Source organism: Balaenoptera acutorostrata, chromosome 19 (assembly GCF_949987535.1).
Source record: "Balaenoptera acutorostrata chromosome 19, mBalAcu1.1, whole genome shotgun sequence".
NCBI lineage: Eukaryota > Metazoa > Chordata > Mammalia > Artiodactyla > Balaenopteridae > Balaenoptera > Balaenoptera acutorostrata.
In genome coordinates, this window is record NC_080082.1 from 12457193 (window position 1) to 12477818 (window position 20626).

Here is a 20626-nt window from a genome sequence, read left to right on the forward strand (position 1 = left end):
CCAAAATACAGCTATGTTTTAAACATGGATCTGTTTCTGGGTTTCTGTCGTGTTCCCTGGTTTACGTGTCTGTCTCTTTGCCCTATGGCACAGTCTTAGTTAATTACTGCTAACACAGATCTCCCTGGCCTGTTTTTCTTAACACTTCTTGGTTATTCTTGGCTTTTGCTCTCCTACATGGATTTTACCATCAATTGTCAGATTCCACACATACACACGCACATACCTGATTGGGATTTTTATTGAAATTGCATTAAACTCACAGATTAACCTGGAGGCAGTATGCATCTTTACCATATTGGATGTTCTCATCCTGGAATATGGTATATTAGTGTATCTTATATTAAGTTTATTCCTATGCACTTATACATTTTGCTCCTGTTGAAAATGAAATTTTTTCCTATAATATTCCCTAACTGGTTACAAATGGTGTGTAGAAACATCATCAGTATTTGTAACTGATCTTGTATCCAGCAACTATGGAGAACTTTCTTATTCTAATTTGTATACATTCTCTTAGATTTTTCTATGTAGATTATCACTGTCTGTATATTATGGTTTAGTCTTCCTTTCTGATTCTTATGCCTCTCATTTACATTTCCTCTCATTATATTCGTTTTATGCCAGGACAAAGTTGAGTAAAAGCACTGATAGCAGACTTTAACAGCTTCATTGAGATATAATTCACATACCATAAAGTTCACCCTTCAGATTTCCTTTTTTAGTTCCTGTTTTTAATAGGAATGCCTCTGAAATTTTACCATATAAGTAACTAATTGCTGCAGTCCCATTTGTTAACTGGTTCATCATTTCCCTGATGACTTGTCATGCCACCTCTGACATGTTTTATACACAGATCTATTTCTGGGTTCTGTTCCATTAAAGTATTTGTCTATCCCATTGTCAGTATCACACTGCCTTACTTACCATAGCTTTATATACTAATGTACATATTTGCTATAGAGTTTTTATGAATACCCTTTATCAAATTAAAGAAATCTTAATTTGCTAAGAAGTTTAAAAATAAAAAACTATAAATAGGTTTTGAGTTGTTTCAGGTGCTCTTCCTTCATCTGTGACATGATCATATAGTTTTTGCTATGTGATCAGGCCACCCAGGATGGCTTGTTCTCTTGCTCTCTGTACATCCCCTGCTTGACCAGTCCGTGCTTCACCTACACCCTACTCACATGGCTGACCTTCCCTCTTAATCATAGAGCCTAATCAGTAAATGCCTATGTCTTGCCCCCAGCTAGTGATTCTTCTAATCTTTATACCAGAAAGGCTCCACCCTGCTAGGTTTATCAAAGGGGCTATGAGGGACATGCCCCTCTGCTGGTTTCCCTGGTAATGGATGAGCCAACCTGACATCAGTTCCCCCATAACAGGTAACCTTCCCCCCCACCGCCCCAGCTCCCTGGACTTCTGCCATGTCCTGCCTGCTGTCTGCCATCTACAGTGGAGTGTCACTCCAGGACCCTTTTGCTCCGGACATGTAAGATCCCCTATCCATTAAACCACTGATGTCTCTGTCACTGACTCTGGGCTCTTTCTTCAGTCTGAGGCTGGGCAAGTACAGGTCTTGAAGGCCTGCGGGGTACAGCCCAACATTCTCCTTTGTTAAATTTGGTGTTTTATTAATAGACATAATGATGAACTATATAACCCATTCTTGGGCTAAGCGCTACCTGGTCATGATTGTTTTAGTATACTACTGAATTTTATTTACTAATATTTAGGATTTTTCTATGTTGATGAGATCAATGTATAATTTTTCTCATAAAGTTTTGGCCATTGAGATTTTGTCTCAAAATTAATTTTTGATTATTCCCTTTTCCTAATCTCTGAAATTTTAAGAAAGGATTAAAGGTTCCTTACATAGTTTGATAAAATTCATCTGTAAAATCTTACTAGTGTCTGTTACAGACTAGAGTCGGGGGAGACTACATGCAACTTTTTTTTTTTTTGGCCACACTGCGTGGCTTGTGGGATCTTAGTTCCCCGACCAAGGATTGAGCCCAGGCGCTCGGCAGTGAACGCGCGGAGTCCTAACCACTGGACTGCCAAGGAATTCTTTTTTTTTTTTTTTTTAAACCTTCACTCATCTGTTGCATTTTAAAAGCAATATTAACAAATCCATTTTTATTGACTGATATTACAAATAAGGCTGCTTTAATAGTTTTTATAGGTAACAGTTATTCTCTCCTCTGTTCCAATAATACTTTCTACATACCACTTACAACAGTGCTTTGTAATGTTTATGTGTTGGTTACCACCAGACTGTAAGCTCCTGGAGTAGGGGGTAATGCTTTATTCATATTTGCCCCAGTGTCTAGCACAGTGTGAGACACACTGTAAATAGAAGGAAAAAAAAAATCACAAAATGACACTGCCAGCTATGTCTTTTCTCTTTTTTTTTTTTTTTTTTTTAAAGTCTTTTTTTTTTTTTTTTTTAATTTATTTATTTATTTTTGGCTGTGCTGGGTCTTCGGTTCGTGCGAGGGCTTTCTCTAGTTGCGGCAAGTGGGGGCCACTCTTCATCGCGGTGCGGGGACCGCTCTTCATCGCGGTGCGCGGGCCTTTCACTATCGCGGCCCCTCCCGTTGCGGGGCACAGGCTCCAGACGCGCAGGCTCAGCAGCTGTGGCTCACGGGCCCAGCTGCTCCGTGGCATGTGGGATCTTCCCAGACCAGGGCTCGAACCCGTGTCTCCTGCATTAGCAGGCAGATTCTCAACCACTGCGCCACCAGGGAAGCCCTATGTCTTTTCTCTTAAATCTCAAGTTTGGAGTCTCAGTTCTGCCACTCCGTAGCACTGTGGCTGGCTGCAAGAATGACACTATCTCCTAAGGGCTTTTTGAAGATTAATTGCAACAATGTATGTAAATTATGTGGTATATCTAGTGAGTGCTCAATAAATGCTAACTATAAACTACTTTTAAAAGAAAAACAGTTGGCTTTCTGATCCCATCTGGAAAGCTGACATTAGTAGAGTACTTGGAGGGATTGCTTACATAATTTGGTAAAGATGAAGTTAAATCTCTTTGTTCCTTCCCCAGTAGAGAATTGGATAGTCATTTTAACTACATGTTCTTAGATCCCTGGATGATACCTGGTTTCTTTATTCTGATGATCTGTGTAATGGCTCTAGCCTCCAGCCACAGTCTGTCTGGGGAAGACTTAGGGAAGTAAATAAGCATTTCCTTTTAAATGCATCTGTGTAGTGGCAAGCCTACACATCTAATTTGTGAGAAATCATAAAATGTATGGCCTGGAAAAATCTGAATCTTCATTTGTAGAAAGTGGTTGAAAAGCAGCACCATGAATGCAGGTACATATACAGGCTATACGTGTATGGTTATCATTCCAACACAGTATGTAATAGTAAAAGACTGCAAACCACCCAAATGCCGTTAATAGGGCACTAGTTAGGAATGTTGCTGAAAACTCAGGCTCTGTGCACCAGTGCTGCATTCAATCTCGGAGACAAGAGTTTTGGGTGACGCAGAAAAGCTTTATTGCTTTGCCAAGCAAAGGGGGACACAGTGGGCTCGCGCCTCAAAAACTGTGTATCCCAACCCCAGGGGGATTTGGTGAGGAGTTTTATAGCAATGGGCAGAGTTGCCGATAAGATTAGGGTGTGTGCAGGGCCTGCATCCCTTTAATCTGGCCTCAAGGTGTTCTCCTCCTACTGAGCTTCTCTGTTTCCCTTAATCTGGCCTCAGGTGGTCTCTCTTTTTTTTAAATATTTATTTATTTGGCTGCTCTGGGTCTTAGTTGCGGCACGCGGGATCTTTAGTTGAGGCATGGGGGAATCTAGTTCCCTGACCAGGGATCGAACCCAGGTCCCCTCTTAGCCACTGGACCACCAGGGCAGTTCCAGGCCTCAGGTGGTCTCTTGATAAGCTTCTCTGGTTCCTTTAATCTGGCCTCAGATGGTCTTCTCTGGAATGAAGAATGCTAACATCTTCCATTTGTTGGGAGTTTTAGTTCTGTAAAGAGCTCAAAGATGTTATGTATACCCCTTGACCTGGAACCAGGACCCTGCCCCAAGGCTACACTATTGTTTCTTGGCTGCTCCTACCACCTTGTCTCTGCATCCCCTCCCTTCCCTGATTGATTAGCAACTGTTTGAATCTGCCCTTTGGAACTCAGGGAAGGTCATGGAGGCTGGAGTCTATTCCCTACAAGAAACGGGGGACACGGAAAGGCTTCTGTGCCCAGGAGCCCCACAGGGTCCTGCTCAGTTTCAGTAATAATGATATATCCACATAATGCAATACTAAAATAAATTAAAAGGCTTTCTATGAACTGATATGGAAAGATCACTAGGATATACTGTTAAAAAAAAAGCAGTGTACTTAAGTATAGATATAATGTGTTCTCTTTTGTATAAGAAAAAAACATTTTGGACATATATTCATATTTAATTGAACTTCCAAAAACAAACTCTGAAAAGAAACAAGATGCCAGTACAAGTAGTTTCGCAAAAAGTGGAGGGTTAGGGTAATCAGAAAACAGTAGTGGGAGAAGAACTTCTCGATGTATACCTTTTTAGAGAGACTTGACATCTGAACCATGTGACTATATTAACCACTTAAAAAAAAAAGTTCCCTCCTCATGACACAGGCCACTGCTTCCTGTGCCCAGCTGTGCTGCCATGGGCCCCACAAATCCTCCTCCTAGCCTGGCAGACGTAGGAGCTACTTCTCTGACCCACTTATAAGAAGGTGAATAAAGGACATGGTCACACTGCAATGCCTTTATAAGAGGAAGTTTTATTGTTAATTATTTACCTTAATAGTTTCAGAAAGAGGAACAGATTAGCTCAGTCCAACATGATTGGCAGTTGGCAAAATCTAGTGAAGCAAGTGTTCTGATTGCTAAGGATTTAATTTGGATGCTTTTAATACTTAGCCATCTAACACTTCAAACATAATCGAGAATAAATGCATCATCTCCCTCCCTTTCATTTTAATTCCCACCTACCTCACTTCAATATGGAAATATCTTCGTTAAATAAGATTCCCAGAGGAACAAGTTCCCTAGAGAGTATAGCCATGAGGACAGTGCACAAAAAGAAAAACTCAAAATAAAACTCTGTATGATAATTTACTAGTCTAAGGAAACAAAACCTTCCAATATATTAAGAAATAAATCCAGTTACAAATGCACTGATAGGTCTATGTTAAGAGGTTCTGGTATAGTAACTGAAAATGGCCAGCTATTTACAAGATACACAAGCAGGAATGGTGCACCCAGCCCAGCATTGGCTCTCAGAAGCCAAAAGTGTTTTCTCCACTGTAGGCCACATACAAGAATCCATCTTCATCTTTTTCCTTCTCGTAAAGCTGTCCCATAGTTAGGCTTGAAAGAGAAAAACAAAAAACAACATTGAGAATTGGGTCTGATTACTGAGTCTAGGAGTTGGGAGAAAGATGGCTTGAGGATAAGGAATTTCACTACTTAAACTAGCTACTATGTCACACCTTTGGTGGTAGGTGGTAAAAAGTAATTCGGCCTCTGGGACTCAGTAGATAAGACTAGAATCAACCTCCATCCTCCTGTCCCGAGGCAAGGCCATTTGACTCACCCTCACACCAAGGTATTCCTTCAGAAGCCAGCTCTAACTCCTAGGGTGAATGTGGTTGGTTAGTACTGGTTAGTGCTTTCACAATGCTTTCTGAATGCTGGGGGCAAGGGAGAAAAGCTATTAGCAAAATAAGAGTCTAAGAGGCCCATCCCTGTGTGGGTGAGAGACAAAGGTAAGGAAGAGTACTTGTGCTTTCCTCTCCTCAGGGCTGGTCTATTTGAAGATTTATAATGCGTACCTAACATGATAAAGAATGAGTGGGCTGATTCCTGTGGAAGCTCGCCCCGCCAGAAACCCTGTGCCCCAGAGATCTGCATCGGCGTCATCGAAGGGAAGTTACTTTCCTCACACGTAATGCAAAAAGCTCTCATATTATATCTGTGATCCAAAGAAGTCCTGCCCAAGCTTCCTAAGAACCCTGCAGAAATAGATATTGCTCAAACTAAACATGTGTGGGTGGGAGAGCTGGCTTTCCCTTAGCAGTAAAACAGACTGCAGCAGAGGAGACCTAATCTAGTTCTCTGCCATGAAGGTGAGCTGCACTGGCTCCAGAGTAAGACTAGTAACACCTGGAGCCCCAGGTGAGCTCTGGCCACATGACTGCTCTATTAGAGATAAGCAGGAGGTGCAGACATGTGCTAAACCTCAGCATGACCATGCGTGGTGGGGTCAACCAGAACCAGCACGGACAAAGCAGTCTGAGAGCCGGCTCAAGGTGACAGAGGTCACTAAGCCCGGACAGGTCTTAACAGATGCTTAAATGCAGGACTCAGGAGAACAAGGGCCAGAGGGTAGATAAAGAGGGGTCGGAGGCCTCAAGCTGGTGAAGCCAAGACTGCCCCATGCTGCTGCTCTGCTCCTGGCAGCTGTGTGGGACCACCATGTAAACAGGAATGCAGACCACGTTTATAAAAGGGAGTTTTTCTCCTTTCCTACTCTCCCTGCCCATTTTCAAGCTTAGCTGGTTCGGCTGTGTGGGTAGATGAGAACTAGTAATAACGTAGGAGTGGATGAGTATGAATACAAAATGGCCTGTCACTGGCATCTTGTACAATAAAATCGTGCTTCCTGCGAGGATCTAACTGGAATTTGTAAAATAAGGACTCCCTGAAACAGCACTGTCCACTAGAAATTTCTTCTGTGACAGAAATGTCCTATATTTCTGCTGTCCAATGCAGTCGCCACTATGTTCAGCACTTGAAATGTGGTTCATCTGAATTGCTATGCGCTGTAAGTGTAAAACATAAACAAGATTTCAAAGTATCAGAGTATGAAAAAAAAGATGTAAAATATCTCAATTTTGACTACATGTTGAAATGATGCCATTTTGGATATATCAGATTAAAAAAATACTATTAAAATTAATTTCACCTGTTTCTTTTTCTTTTTTAATGTGGCTACTAGAGAATTTTAGATTGCGTATGTGTCTCACATGCCATTTCTATTGACCACACTGCCCTGGAATGTGTGAGGACTTGGGGGGCAGCGGGTAGAGGGAGGAACCCGTGCCCATGAGAACACCTGTGGTGGGTGGTAGGTCTCAACCTCAGCTGCACAGCAGAAACAATGGGGAGCTTGAAAGACATGCCCCACCCCGGACCAATTAAATCAGAATCTCTGGAGGTAGGACCCAGGCATCAGTAAGTTTTAAAATGCCCAGGACGGGGACTTCCCTGGTGGCACAGTGGTTAAGAATCCGCCTGCCAATTCAGGTGACACGGGTTCGAGCTCTGGTCCGGGAATATCCCACATGCCGTGGAGCAACTAAGCCCGTGCGCCACAACTACTGAGCCCACATGCCACAACTACTGAAGCCTGTGTGCCTAGAGCCCATGCTCCGCAACAAGAGAAGCCTCCGCAATGAGAAGCCTGCGCACTGCAACGAAGAGTAGCCCCCGCTCACCGCAACTAGAGAAAGCCCACGCTAGAGAAAGCCCACTCGAAGCAGCAAAGACCAAACGCAGCGAAAAATAAATAAATATATTTTTAAAAAAAATGCCCAAGATGATTCCATATGCAGCCAAGTTGAGAAACAATCCCTTTGCCAGAGGGAGAGATGCTTGTCTTTGTTTGTTTGTTTTGGAGATGCTTATCTTTAAAAGCATGGGATTAGGAAGTAGAGTGAGCCAGGAAGTGGAGTGAAGAGCCAGCAACTAGCAAAGGGCTTGAACAAGTAGCGGGGTCTCTCAAGAAGACTTTTACCCTGGTGGTTAGGAATGCCCTGAGGAACCCAGCTTTTCCCTGAGAATCCTCAGAATGAGGCAAAGGGGAAAAGAGCTACCGCTATTGCCACAACTCTCTTTGCCCTGCTTGGTACAAGTGTCCAGGATGACCTTGATAAGACCTGAACTACAATCTCCCCACTAGCATTACCAAAGGGGTTCGGAAGGAGCAGACACTGCGTGCAATTCAAAGGCGGCAACCACGCCTTGATGCCTGTCAAGTTTGGTTCCATCTGTCAGACTAAGTTCTGCTCTTCTCCTAGCAAGTTACAAGCCCAAGGGCAGTGACTCTAAATCCTGCTGCTGAGTTAGAAATACTTGAGGAGCTTTATAAACCCCAGATTCTGAACGTTGTCTGCAGTGAACAATGACCATGGAACGACTACTGTCTAAGGCAGGCTGTGAGACTCTGACGGGGTTGGGGGAGGAGGACCCATAATCATGTGGCTTTCTGTCTTCAGATTCCATTGTCTTTTAAGTAAAACTTGGGTTTATAAATTTAACAGTGCCCTAGCAGCTATAAAGGCTGATCATAAAAATTCTAATTATAATAGCAAACACTATGTGCCAAGCACTTGTTTTAAGTGCATTACATGTATTAACTCTTTACCCTCAGAACAATCTTAGGAGGCAGGTACAATCATAATCCATAGTTCAGATAATAAAAGTGAGGCACAGAGAGGTTAAATAATTCATGCCAGATCACAAAGCTAGGAGACATTCTTACCACCAAGTTGTGCTGCCTCCATGTGAATACACAACTAGATCTAATGACCTAATGTCAGCATTCTTGTACCTTCTGTGAAGACCTCCCTTAGAATAGCGCTTCTCACACATACAAACATGCATAGGGAATCACCTGGATGTCTTGTTAAAGTGCCTGTTTTGATTCTGAAGGTCTGGGTCAAGGATGAGATTCTACATTTCTATCTAACAAGTTCCCAGGGAAGGCCACTGCTGCCAGCTTCTGTATCACACATTGAGCAGCAGGTCCTTCAGATCCTGTAATTTTACAATTAGATGGCCTAATGATTTTAAGAGCCCTTTCACTGTTCTCCTTTTCTCTGCCACGCAGTGTCATGTGGAAACTCTGTTTAGTTGGCAGTAGCACCGTGTCCTTATACTCAGGGTATCCCTTGGGCAGGAACTTGAAAACTGACAATGCTCAACACTGGGAGCTAAACGCTCCAGTCAGCAGCCCGTGACTGAACGCCCGATTCCAAGGCCTTCCTAGGTGCCGAGAAAGAAGACTGGCGCGTCTGTACAGCATAACTCAAAAACAGCACTTGTGGGATCAGGCCACACACAGAGTCAGAATAACTTGGTCTGGAGCTAAAAAAGAGCAGGGCTACAAATATAGTTTAAAAATACTTTTTTTAAAAGTCCCATTAAGGGGCTTCCCTGGTGGCACAGTGGTTGAGGATCCGCCTGCTGATGCAGGGGACACGGGTTCAAACTCTGGTCTGGGAGGATCCCACGTGCCGCGGAGCGACTAAGGCCGTGCGCCACAACTACTGAGCCTGCGCTCTAGAGCCCGCATGCCACAACTACTGAGCCCGCGTGCCACAACTACCGAAGCCCGCGTGCCTAGAGCCCGTGCTCCACAACAAGAGAAGCCACCGCAATGAGAAGCCCGCGCACCTCAACAAAGAGTAGCCCCCGCTCACCGCAACTAGAGAAAGCCCGCACACAGCAATGAAGACCCAACACAGCCAAAAATAAATTAATTAATTTAATTAAGTGAAAAAAAAAAAAGAGCCCTCTTTGAAAAAAAGTCATGAGGGACACAAAATAATTAAAAAAAAAAAAAAAAAAAAGAACAGCCAAGTGGAAGGGCAGGGATGCAAAACGTGCCCCTTTTCAGCAGGCAGCGTACAGCAGAAGGCCGGTGTGTTCCTTTAGGACAAGTTCTGTACACCTCTGAAAAGTCGGGCTCCCCGCTCAGAATTCACAGAGGCCCAAGCCACACAGCACCAGGTGGGCCACTACTGGAGCACCAGAGGATCTGAAAGCAAAGAGGCTGCTCTAATGCATCTGTCAGGCTAAGCTGGATTCCCTGACAATTCATGAGCAGCACTGAAACTCCAAGGCTTCCCGCCGAAGTTACTGGCTGCTGAAGACACCCAAAGATGGCCCCCAGTCCCTATTACTAATGCACACCGCTGCGGCATCAAGTATTACACACACTCATCCAAGGAGGCCGCTGAGCGGTGGTGGTGGGGGACTGCTACCTTTAAGCTCTGAGTCTGACAAGGAAAGAAATGGGAAAGCCAATGGCAGATTTAAGCCATGGAGCCAAGCTAAAGGTATGGTGGGACCCTGAAGTACTGAGTGAAATGAACCTAAACTGCCCCCTGAAACCCTGTCCCCTACACCTCCATTCAAGATCAAACCGGTCTAGACAAACTAACCAATAATAAAGGCACTTTTCAGAAGGATCCACATTGAGGAATGGCCATGCTGCTGAGGGCAAACTAGTTTCAAGCTGCTCAACAGCCTACGAACTGGGGGAGGCTGACCTAGAACCGTGTGGATGCCCTACCCCTGCACAACCTTCCCTTGGCCCCAACCAAGGTCAGGCTGTGGAGGCTGTGGGATCCAGCCTGACTCAGGAATTGGCTGGCCTGTTGGGCCACCCGGCCATCCATCTGCTTTGCGGCCCACGTGCTTCCACTGGATCTGGATTTATCTCTTTCCCAGCAGGGGGAGGGTGGGTGGGGTGAACTGGGAGGACAACGGCCACTGCTGTGGATCCTGGAAAGGCACGGGCCTCAGGGTGAAAGTTAACACGGCCCTAAAGGCTGCCCAAGATTCTAAAATACAAAAATTAACTACTGCTTATTCCTTTTATCAGATTTTTCTCTGATATAAATAAACTCTATTCCACTGTTAAGATAAACCCTGCTCTTGATGAGGTATTTACCCAGAAATGATCAAATGTGCTTAATTTAAGCACCTTTCTAAATGAAGTTTGGCCTGTAAGACATCACAACTTCTTTTACTTAGTACCTCTTTAAGAGCCAGGAACAACTAAACAGCATATTTCCCAATGTAACATTCCCAAGTTATAACATCTTAGATATATTTTATTTTATACTCCTGTTTCTATTTTAGACAGGGGATTAAGAAGGCTCTTATCTGTGCTCTAAACAAAGACCAAAAGGTGGGCACCACTGCCAGGTCTGGGTTCCCCTCTAAAGCCGTGACTGGGAAACATACACTGATATTCTTTCTCAAGTCCTGTCTGCACCAAGGCATAGTTTTCCTTTCGTTTCTGGCCCAATTCTGGATGCAGGCACCTAGGCAGAGAATTCAACTTTTCAATGGGAAATGGGAAAAGGCAGTTGAGATCTCCCCTTTTTAAAAAAAAGAGAACTCAGAATTTTGAAAGTAAAACTCTTAGAGACTTGCTTCTGTCTCTATTTCTAGAATCAATATTTAATACTAACTACTCAATCACGTTATTTTACATGATGGTCGCCTGTGTTCCAGAACACTCTCCCAAAGTTCCGCTCCAAGGCAGGAATAAATGAAGTTACTTTCGCTCAGCCTCAAGACGTAAGTTATCCTTGTGTAGATCTGTCTGTTATGGGATGGGGGAGGGCTCATCCTTTCTCAACTCTGATTTCCCCAGCCACTCTCCAAAGGCTGCAAGCACTGGCTGAAGGTTAAAGGAGGCTCCATGCTTCCCTAAGGAGGCTGGAAAGTGCAAGAAAGAGGCTGCTACTGCCTTAGGGAGAAAATGGCGACACTGAGTCAAACAGTAGCTTTAGGAAGGAGACTGGCAATTTTGTTTGTGCAGCCATCAGTTGCATAAAGGCCAATGATGTCACATGCCTCTTTTGTTTATAAGCAAATTTGTTTTTAAGAATAAAACACCCAAACAAACAAAGAACTGGTACATTAAATATGGGGCAGGAAGTCATTAACTGTGTCCAAAGGTGCTGAAGAGCCTGGGCAGAGGGGCTGGTTAGTGACTTGGTCACTGGTGTAATCTGTTTTAGGGAGGATTCTTACCAGGTTGGAAAGGCAAATAAAACTTAGAGAGAAAATGGCCCTGAAGCAGCCTCTGCTGCCCTGAGAATCACTTTTCATTTCCAATTCTATTTATATTTCAGGGATAATGGGGGAAGAGGGCATTAGTTAAAATCTGCAGCCATTTTAATTGCTAAATAACGTAATCTTAATGTCTCCAGAAGCCTGCTTCATTTCTTTCAAGAAGTATCAGAGGATCAGAATGGAGGAAAATAAAACTCAATGCCACAGGTCCTAGTCACCTACTTCCTCCCATAAGAAGCCACCACCGGGAAGGAGAAAACATAGGGCTGCCAAGGATTTGCAGAAGTTGCAGGTGGCATGAATGAAGATTTACCTCCCCCACTACCTGAAGGGAAGCGGAGAGTGACCACAGATGCCCAGGGCTTCACCAGCCTTCCCTGGTAAAGAGTGTGCCCAGCACCACGCTGCCCAGAGGCCTGCGAAGGAAGGCTGGGAGAGCCCAATGGGATGACCAGATCACCCCTGGCAACACCACAGCTTCCTGAGCTACAGCTGTAAGCAGACCAATGGCACCCATTAGGCAGAACCTCGGCCTAACGGAAGAACCTTGCATTTCTCCCTTATCCTCTGCCTAACACCAGGAGGTGGAGGTGGTAGAGACTGGGAAAGAGAAAATCAGACCAAAAAGTAGCCAGAGGGGCTTCCCTGGTGGCGCAGTGGTTGAGAATCTGCCTGCCAATGCAGGGGACACGGGTTCGAGCCCTGGTCTGGGAAGATCCCACATGCCGCGGAGCAACTAGGCCCGTGAGCCACAACTACTGAGCCTGAGCGTCTGGAGCCTGTGCTCCCAGCAAGAGAGGCCACGATAGTGAGAGGCCCACACACCGCGATGAAGAGTGGCCCCCGCTTGCCACAACCAGAGAAAGCGCTCGCACAGAAACGAAGACCCAACACAGCCAAAAATTAATTAATTAATTAATTAATTAAAAAAAAAAAAAAGTAGCCAGAGTTGTCTACCTTTCATAGGAAAAGGACTAGAATTTGGCTTAGGCCTCTTCTGGAGCTTTCAAGGATTTTCAAAAGAAACATATTTTGGCCACATTGGGCTAGTTCCCAAGAGTTCTTAAAGCCTTAGCTTCAGAAGTACTATTTTTGGGGGGATAACAAATGAAACTTAGTTTGGGTCACTAAGATGAGACACAGCCAGTAATTCACATTCAGAGGAAGGGCCTATAAGTACTCAAATCAGTAATAGGAAAGGACTGACCAGGGATACAGACTGAGGCAGAAAATCTTCCTCTTTCCACAGAGAACTAAAGCCAGACTGTCAACTACCTAGAAGGGAACTGTAATGCCCCTGCCTAGATTCAGGCCCCAAGTTATCCCAAAGATTGCTTCCAGGCAGCACAAGAGCAAGAGAAAGGGGTGGTTACTCTGAAAGTCAGCGCAGGTGGTACCAAGAGAGGTGTAAGTCTGTAAAGAGACCTCAGAGCCCTTTGCTGGCCAGCAGCCATTTCCACGTACTTGAGGATCAGGCAGCTGCTCTCAGGGTACTCTCACAGTGGCCAGAGCTGAGCCTGGAAAGCGAGCAAGCAGGCAGGGTGATTAACTGGAGCTGAGCCTCAGCAGGGCCCACAAGCTCCTGGGGAAGAACGACAGGACTTATTTCATGGATCATTTGGAGAAAACCTCATTTCAGGCTTCAGTTCTACTGATAGCTTAAGCCTAATTAAGTCCTGAACTATTTAAAAGGATTCTTGGGTGTCTGAGGATAAATTTCATCATTTCTTTTTTTTTTTTTTAAGTCCAGGCCTTGTTCTGATTTTTTAACCCAAAGCGCACACCCACCTATTAAAGCCCTTTCTTGTTTTCCTTGAACTCCTGATGTCAGGCAGCACAAAAATCAGATTTCTCATCAGGACCTCTAAGAGTTTTCAGACCTCCAAAGTTTTGAGTTCTGTAAGCAATCAAGCAGATGGCCAATACCAGTAAACAGCTCTCACCTGGACTGTGGGACTGTCTTATCCACAAACAGGAATATTGCCTTTTCAGAAGGAAGCTGGATCCTTTTCCTGATGATCCACATGAACTGAGCCACAGTGATGTCAGATGGAACCAGATACTTCCGTTTGTCAATGTCAACAATCTGAGAGCCTGAGACTTTTTCCACAATCACCTGCGAAAGCAAAGAAAGGTCAGGACTAGATTTCTAATGTGAGGCTCTGGCCCTGCATTGTTGGAGAGCTGATGAACAGTGTGTAGGCAAGGAGGTGGGTGGGAAACTGCATAACATGAGAAAATATGCCCCTGATTTAATAAACCACACACTCTGGAGATTAAGAACTGATATAAATGTGTTATAGGGAAACAAACGGTAAGTGCTTTTCTGTGGTCAACTATTGTATTTCTCATCCCTGATCTCAGCATGCATAAGAGAAACACAGCCCTCACTACAAAGCTTTTCAACATTTTGTCTGGGCAGACTCGAAAATATCTGGTGAGGGTTTCCTCTACAGCCTATTACTCCAGACTGGACCCCAGAATGGATCTGCCTTCACACTACAGGGGAATTAAGATCTCAAGGAACACAGGAAATGAGAATGGATGGACTAATGGGCATGACTGGCAAGCCCAGCCAGCCAAGAACGAAGCTCTTCATTTGGCCTGTTGCTTCTCTCTGAACTAAGTTTCAAATTTATCCCTCCTGCCCCCTCCCCAAAGAAACTGTTCACAAGCAATAAGCTACAATAACAGGCCTGGATGTCCTTAAAAATAAATAAGGGTTACAGAAACTATCTCCCCTACCATGGGACAAATACAGGATAAGTATCATTGATTAAACACAAGCCACTAGAAGTGGCTTCTCAGATTTTTTGGGTCAGGAAAGGATGACAGGATCAGAGTGAGAAAAGGGAACTAGAAGTCAGGTAAAGATGGAGGCTCAAAGTTCAAGATCAATGTCCTGAGACTGAAGTACCACTTCCAAGACCAAAGTGAAAGTCTCCCTCCACCACCATTCCCAAAAGTGGCTGTGACCTGTTGCCCCGTCCTAGAACATCGTTTCTTACATAATTGTCTAGGGAAGCCCAGAGGCTGCAGACAGCTCGCTGGCCTAGATCAGGAGATTCAGCACTGAGGCATCCTGAACAGCATCAACTCAAGCCCCTCACGCCCCGGCCCCAGCTGGTCCCTTACCCAGTCTGGCCCATCTGCTACTATAACTGGGACTGGAATCTAAACTTGTCAACTGTTGAATGGCCTAGGGCCCTATCACGGGTCCTAAACAGCAGGGGTGACAGCGAGGTGAGGGGGCGGGGAGTCCACTCACCGGAACCCGGTCGGGATATTTCGCTCGGATCTTCGCAGATTCCACGCATCTGTGTTCTATGGGAGAAACGCACCGGGCTGACGGTCGCGCCTGACCGACCGGCCGGCCGGTTCCCGAGCCCCCGGCCCTCCTCCCCACCGTGACCTGCGCACGCCCCAGGTCCTCGTTCAGGCGTCCCGGCAACCTCGGTCCCCGGTCCACTGGCTCCGGAAGCTCCCGCAGAGGTCGGCACGGGGTGGGTGAGCAGCCGCCCGGGGTGCCGGGACCTCGGCGACCCGAGCCCAGAGTGCGGCATCCGCCCCGCCGGGCCCAGCCCAGGGCGGCCCGAGTGGGGGAGGGGGCCCACCCGCCGCCCCAGCCCCCACAGCGGGGCCAATGGCCGAGCGCTTACCCAGCGAGTGGTCCTCCTTGAACATCCACTTCATGGCGGCGGCGGCAGCGGGGAAAGGATGCAGCCGGCTCTCGGAGCCGCGGAGCTCAGCGCACCAACCACAACAACAACGACGACGGTGGCGTCGGCGGCAGCGGCGGCGGCGGCGGCGGCGGCGGCGGCGACTACACGGCAGGCGGGACTTCCGGCTGCCGGAGCCTAGCAACCTGCAAGGGGCGGAGCTTCCGGCGCCGCTCGCTGGGACGCCGCGCCAAGGGGCGGGGCCGCATGTCAAGGGGCGGGACAGGACAGGGCGGTGAGAGGGGCTGCCGGCGGAGTGGGGATGATGAAGTTAGTGACAGAGATGTCTGTGAGGGATATTGGTGACTGGGGAGGGGATATTAGAGAACTGGTAACAGGAGTGGGGTCTCGGTGGACGTTGGTAACGGGAAGGGGTGAGTGGGGGTCTGGCTGATGGGATAGGGCTCTTATAGAGGACTATTCATTAGGGAAATCTGCCTGGGGCGTTGGTGACAACAGGGGCATTTTGTAGGTATGAATGACAGAAGAGGGTTCTCTGGTGGTTGGTGATGGCAGGGGGTCTATTTAGGGCGTTGGCACTTTGGGGAGTATTGTTTGGAGTAGTTACAGATTCGGGGCCCAATCTGGAGGCCGTGACTAGTTTGAGGGGACTGTATGGGGAGGGGTACTGATGACAACCCGGGGGTTCAGTATTGGGGACAGCCATAACAGGTTGCATTGGACCTAGAAATTGAATTTAAACAAATCCCATTTCCTTCCCTTATTCACGGATAAATATTTGAATAAGCATTTAAGAAAAGCTATCATAACTACGCATTTGAGGAGTGTAACATCACACTGATCACAAAGAGGCCCCTTCGCCTTAACTGGCAGAGGAGTTAGAGGTGACTGTCTGGCTCAGAGAATTCCCCTGATAGCTGGTCCTGAGACGGGTTTCTTTGCCATTCAGCATGGGGTTCAGCAGTCACAGCCTAGGCTGTGTGTGTGTGTGTGCCATCTGCCTGAGCACGTGCCTTCAGGGTCTCCAGTGATGTCATTCCTTTCTTCCTCCAAGAGTCATCAGGGCAGTCTGCTCTGGTTCATCATCTGTTTATGAGCTGGTGAATATGTAACAAGATATTCACTTAATTGGGACACATGATCCTTGCCACGTGCTTGTGATTCTGATGCATCTGAAAGGCCTGTATGTTTGAACATTGTCATTCATCATTTCCTCAGTTGAAACTCCTGATGGATGTTGTGGAATCTAACTTTATTCTGAAATTATTTTTGATATTTTAAGACTGTGTGTCTGAGCAACTAAAATCCGTGTTTGTTTCTTGCCTGTTTTTAATGAAATGAAAAATCCTTTGAATTTCATACCTAGAAATTATTCTTGTTGCATATAAGAGCACTGTTCTAAGTGTTGGGGAAAAGCAGTGAACAGAACAGACAACACTTGTGCTCTTATGGAATTTGCATTCTAATGGGATAAAACAAAAAGATATATGTTGGGTAATGATAGGTGTTGTTTAGAAAAATAAAGCATGGTTCTTGACTAGAGAGTGATGTGTGGGATCAAATGCATATTAGATAAAGTGGTTTGGCATATTCTAGGAACAGGAAGGAACCCCTTGTGGCTGGAGCTGAATAAATAAGAGGGTGTGTGTTAGGAGGTGAGATCAAAGGGATCTAGAACAAAAGTGAGTTCAGCTTTGAATTCCATTTGAAGAACTTTGGATTTTATTTAGAATGAAATGAGAAGTCAGTGGAGGGTTTTAAGAAGTGTGACATGCATGAAGAACCTAGGGACAAGACGGGAATAAAGACGCAGACCTACTAGAGAATGGACTTGAGGACACGGGGAGGGGGACGGGTAAGCTGGGACAAAGTGAGAGAGTGGCATGGACATATATACACTACCAAATGTAAAATAGATAGCTAGTGGGAAGCAGTCCCATAGCACAGGGAGATAAGCTCGGTGCTTTGTGACCAGCTAGAAGGGTGGGATAAGGAGGGTTGGAGGGAGGGAGACACAAGAGGGAAGAGATATGGGGATATATGTATATATATAACTGATTCACTCTGTTATAAAGCAGAAACTAATACACCATTGTAAAGCAATTATACTCCAATAAAGATGTTTAAAAAAAAGTGTCATGATATGACTTTCCTTTTTAAGTGATCAGGCTAGCTTCTGTGTAGACAGTAGACTATAGGGGGTTGAGGATGGAAGTAGGGGAAGAGTTAAGAGGCTATTGTGATAATCCAGGTATACGATTTTGTTGGTTTAGACCAAGACGTTATCTGTGGAGGTGGTGGGAAAAGCAGCTGTGTTCTAGATATATTTTGAAGGTAGATCCAACAAAATTTGCTGGTCAATTGAATGTGAGTTATGAGAGATGAGTCTAAGTCACGGTTTTGGAAGAATGGAGTTGCCATGTACTGGTGTACTGGAATAGGGTGGAGCCAGCGGGGGGTTGGGGGGGGAAAGCAAGGGTTTGGTTTTGGTTATATTAAGATGCCCAAGAGACACATCCAAGTAAAGATGTAGAGTAGGTAGATGGATCTATGAGTCTCAAATTCAGAAGAGAAGTATTTAAAGCTATCGAACTAGAGATCTGCTAGAGAGTGAGTATAAAAATGAAAATACCTATTTTGCGAATAGAGTTAAACACTGAGGAATGAAGATGGTTATTCACCATCTGATAGTGAATCAGTGAAGGAGATAGAAATTGGACCGAAGACCCCCTGCTTCCCTTTACAGAGCTGGCCACTGTGTCCTAGTTCAAAGCATGTGTACACCAGCTTGCACCTGGAAGAACTTAGTACACTTCTCAGGAGAGAGATCCACTGCTCACCAGCTTACAGGCATGTATGTCATCTGATGGTCTCAATGATGTGCAGTGTCTGTCTTCTATCTTTACCTACCTTCTTTTTTTTTTTTTTAATAGTATATCTGCCTTCTGTTTTGTTAATGTCTACCTTTTATTATTCTTTATTTCAGTTTTATTTGCCTTTCATTTTACAGCTTCTTTTTTTTTAAATTAATTAATTAATTTTTATTTATGGCTGTGTTGGGTCTTCATTTCTGTGCGAGGGCTTTCTCTAGTTGTGGCAAGTGGGGGCCACTCTTCATCGCGGTGCGCGGGCCTCTCATTATTGCGGCCTCTCTTGTTGCGGAGCACAGGCTCCAGACGCGCAGGCTCAGTAATTGTGGCTCACGGGCCTAGTTGCTCCGCGGCATGTGGTATCTTCCCAGACCAGGGCTCGAACCCGTGTCCCCTGCATTGGCAGGCGGACTCTCAACCACTGCGCCACCAGGGAAGCCCCTTTACCTACCTTCTTGATGTCCTTTTCCAGTTCACCATTTTAACTGGTTTCTCTGATCTGCCTTGATGATATGCATCACCTTCTTTACCTATTGGGTCATTATATTTAGCTTACTGAATGTTCTAAGGACACTGGATCTCTTCCTTGAGAGGGTTGTTAGTTGACGAGGTGAGTCAGAAGGAGAAACAGGATAATGCATATATGCAATTACACATTAACCAACTTGTAAAACATGGAGAGTAAATTTCAAATCTTGGAAAGGTATGTGAACATGGATACTGAGGGATGGCTAGGACAGTGGGGGCCAACACAAAGCCAAGTGTGGCTTATCAAGAAAGACTTCACAGAGGGACTTCCCTGGTGGTCCAGTGGATAAGACTCCACGCTGCCAATGTAGGGGGCCTGGGTTCAATCCTCGGTCGGGGAACTAGATCCACATGCATGCTGCAACTAAGGAGTCCACATGCAGCAACTAAGAAGTCTGCATGCCGCAACTATGAGCCCGCATGCTGCAGCTAAAAATCCCACGTGCTGCAACTAAGACCCAATGCAGACTAAATAAATAAATAAATAAAAATTTTAAAAAAAGACTTCACAGAGAATGTGAATCTTATGTTTCAGAAAGAAGGGTGCATTTTCCAAAGTGTAAACTTTCCTTAACAGATAGAAACAAAGCCTGGAGTTGGAAGAGGGAACTCGGAAGTCAAAGGTTTGGTGATATAAATGCCAAGGTGAAAGAAATGTTGGAAAGTGTTGAAGCAAACATTCAGGAGTTCTAACCTGATTCAACAGACCCTGAATGGGCGCTTATAGAAAGGAGTAGAATACGATTTTTTAAAATTTAATTTTATTTATTTATTTTTGGTTGCATTGGGTCTTTGTTGTTGTGCGCAGGCTTTCTCTAGTTGCGGCGAGCGGGGGCTACTCTTTGTTGTGGTGCGCGGGCTTGTCATTGCCGTGGCTTCTCTTGCAGAGTACAGGCTCTAGAGCGCAGGCTTAGTAGTTGTGGCGCAGGGGCTTTGTTGCTCCGTGGTGTGTGGGATCTTCCCGACCCAGAACTCGAACCGGTGTCCCCTGCATTGGCAGGCAGATTCTTAACCACTGCACCACCAGGGAAGCCCTAAAATATGATTAAAATGCATAGTTTTTAGAGAACGACTTTCTTTGTCCTTGGAGGTAAATTGCATAAAACACGAGAAAATTATGGAAATGGAAACTGAGAAGTCAGTTCTTAGTCAAGAATGTGTGAAAATGACACAATATAGACAAATCTTCAGCATTTAAAAAAATTTTAATATTCTGTCAAGAATTGAAATAAAACCACAAAAAGTAGTTTCCTCAAATCAGGGAAGCAAAGAGTAAATATTAGTATCTGTTATTATTAAACACTTTTGCAAAGCTCATGGCATCTCAGAGGAGGCTGAAGCACTTCATACACCCAAATTCTTAGTAGTCACCTCCGTTTCAGCAGTGACTAAGCTGACACCAGCTACAGCATGTGTTTCCTTCTGAAAGAAGGAGCTTTGGAGGCAAACACCTCCTTCCTCACAGCAGAGCCACCCTCAGGAAGCAACATCAGAACCATCTATTCTAAATTTTATTTTAATGGGTTTTTTTTAAATATTTATTTTTTTATCTTGGCTGCACTGGGTCTTAGTTGCGGCACTCGGGATCTTCCTTGTAGCATCTTTAGTTGTGGCATGCAGGATCATTTGTTGTGGCATGTGGACTTCTTAGTTGCTGTGTGTGGGCTTCTTAGTT

The 20626-nt window shown here is 45.2% G+C and overlaps 1 protein-coding gene across 1 annotated transcript; it reads right to left on the reverse strand.

Annotated features, from left to right (window-relative positions):
• Positions 1–4757: 4757 nt before the first annotated feature.
• On the reverse strand, positions 4758–15683 carry GABARAPL2 (GABA type A receptor associated protein like 2). The gene is made up of 4 exons (XM_007182608.3): positions 15533–15683; positions 15142–15197; positions 13817–13989; positions 4758–5366 (listed from the first exon to the last, which is right to left on the reverse strand). The coding sequence occupies exons 1-4, from the start codon at positions 15564–15566 to the stop codon at positions 5276–5278; spliced, it is 354 nt and encodes a 117-aa protein (XP_007182670.1). The 5' UTR covers positions 15567–15683; the 3' UTR covers positions 4758–5275.
• Between the last annotated feature and the right edge of the window lie 4943 nt (positions 15684–20626).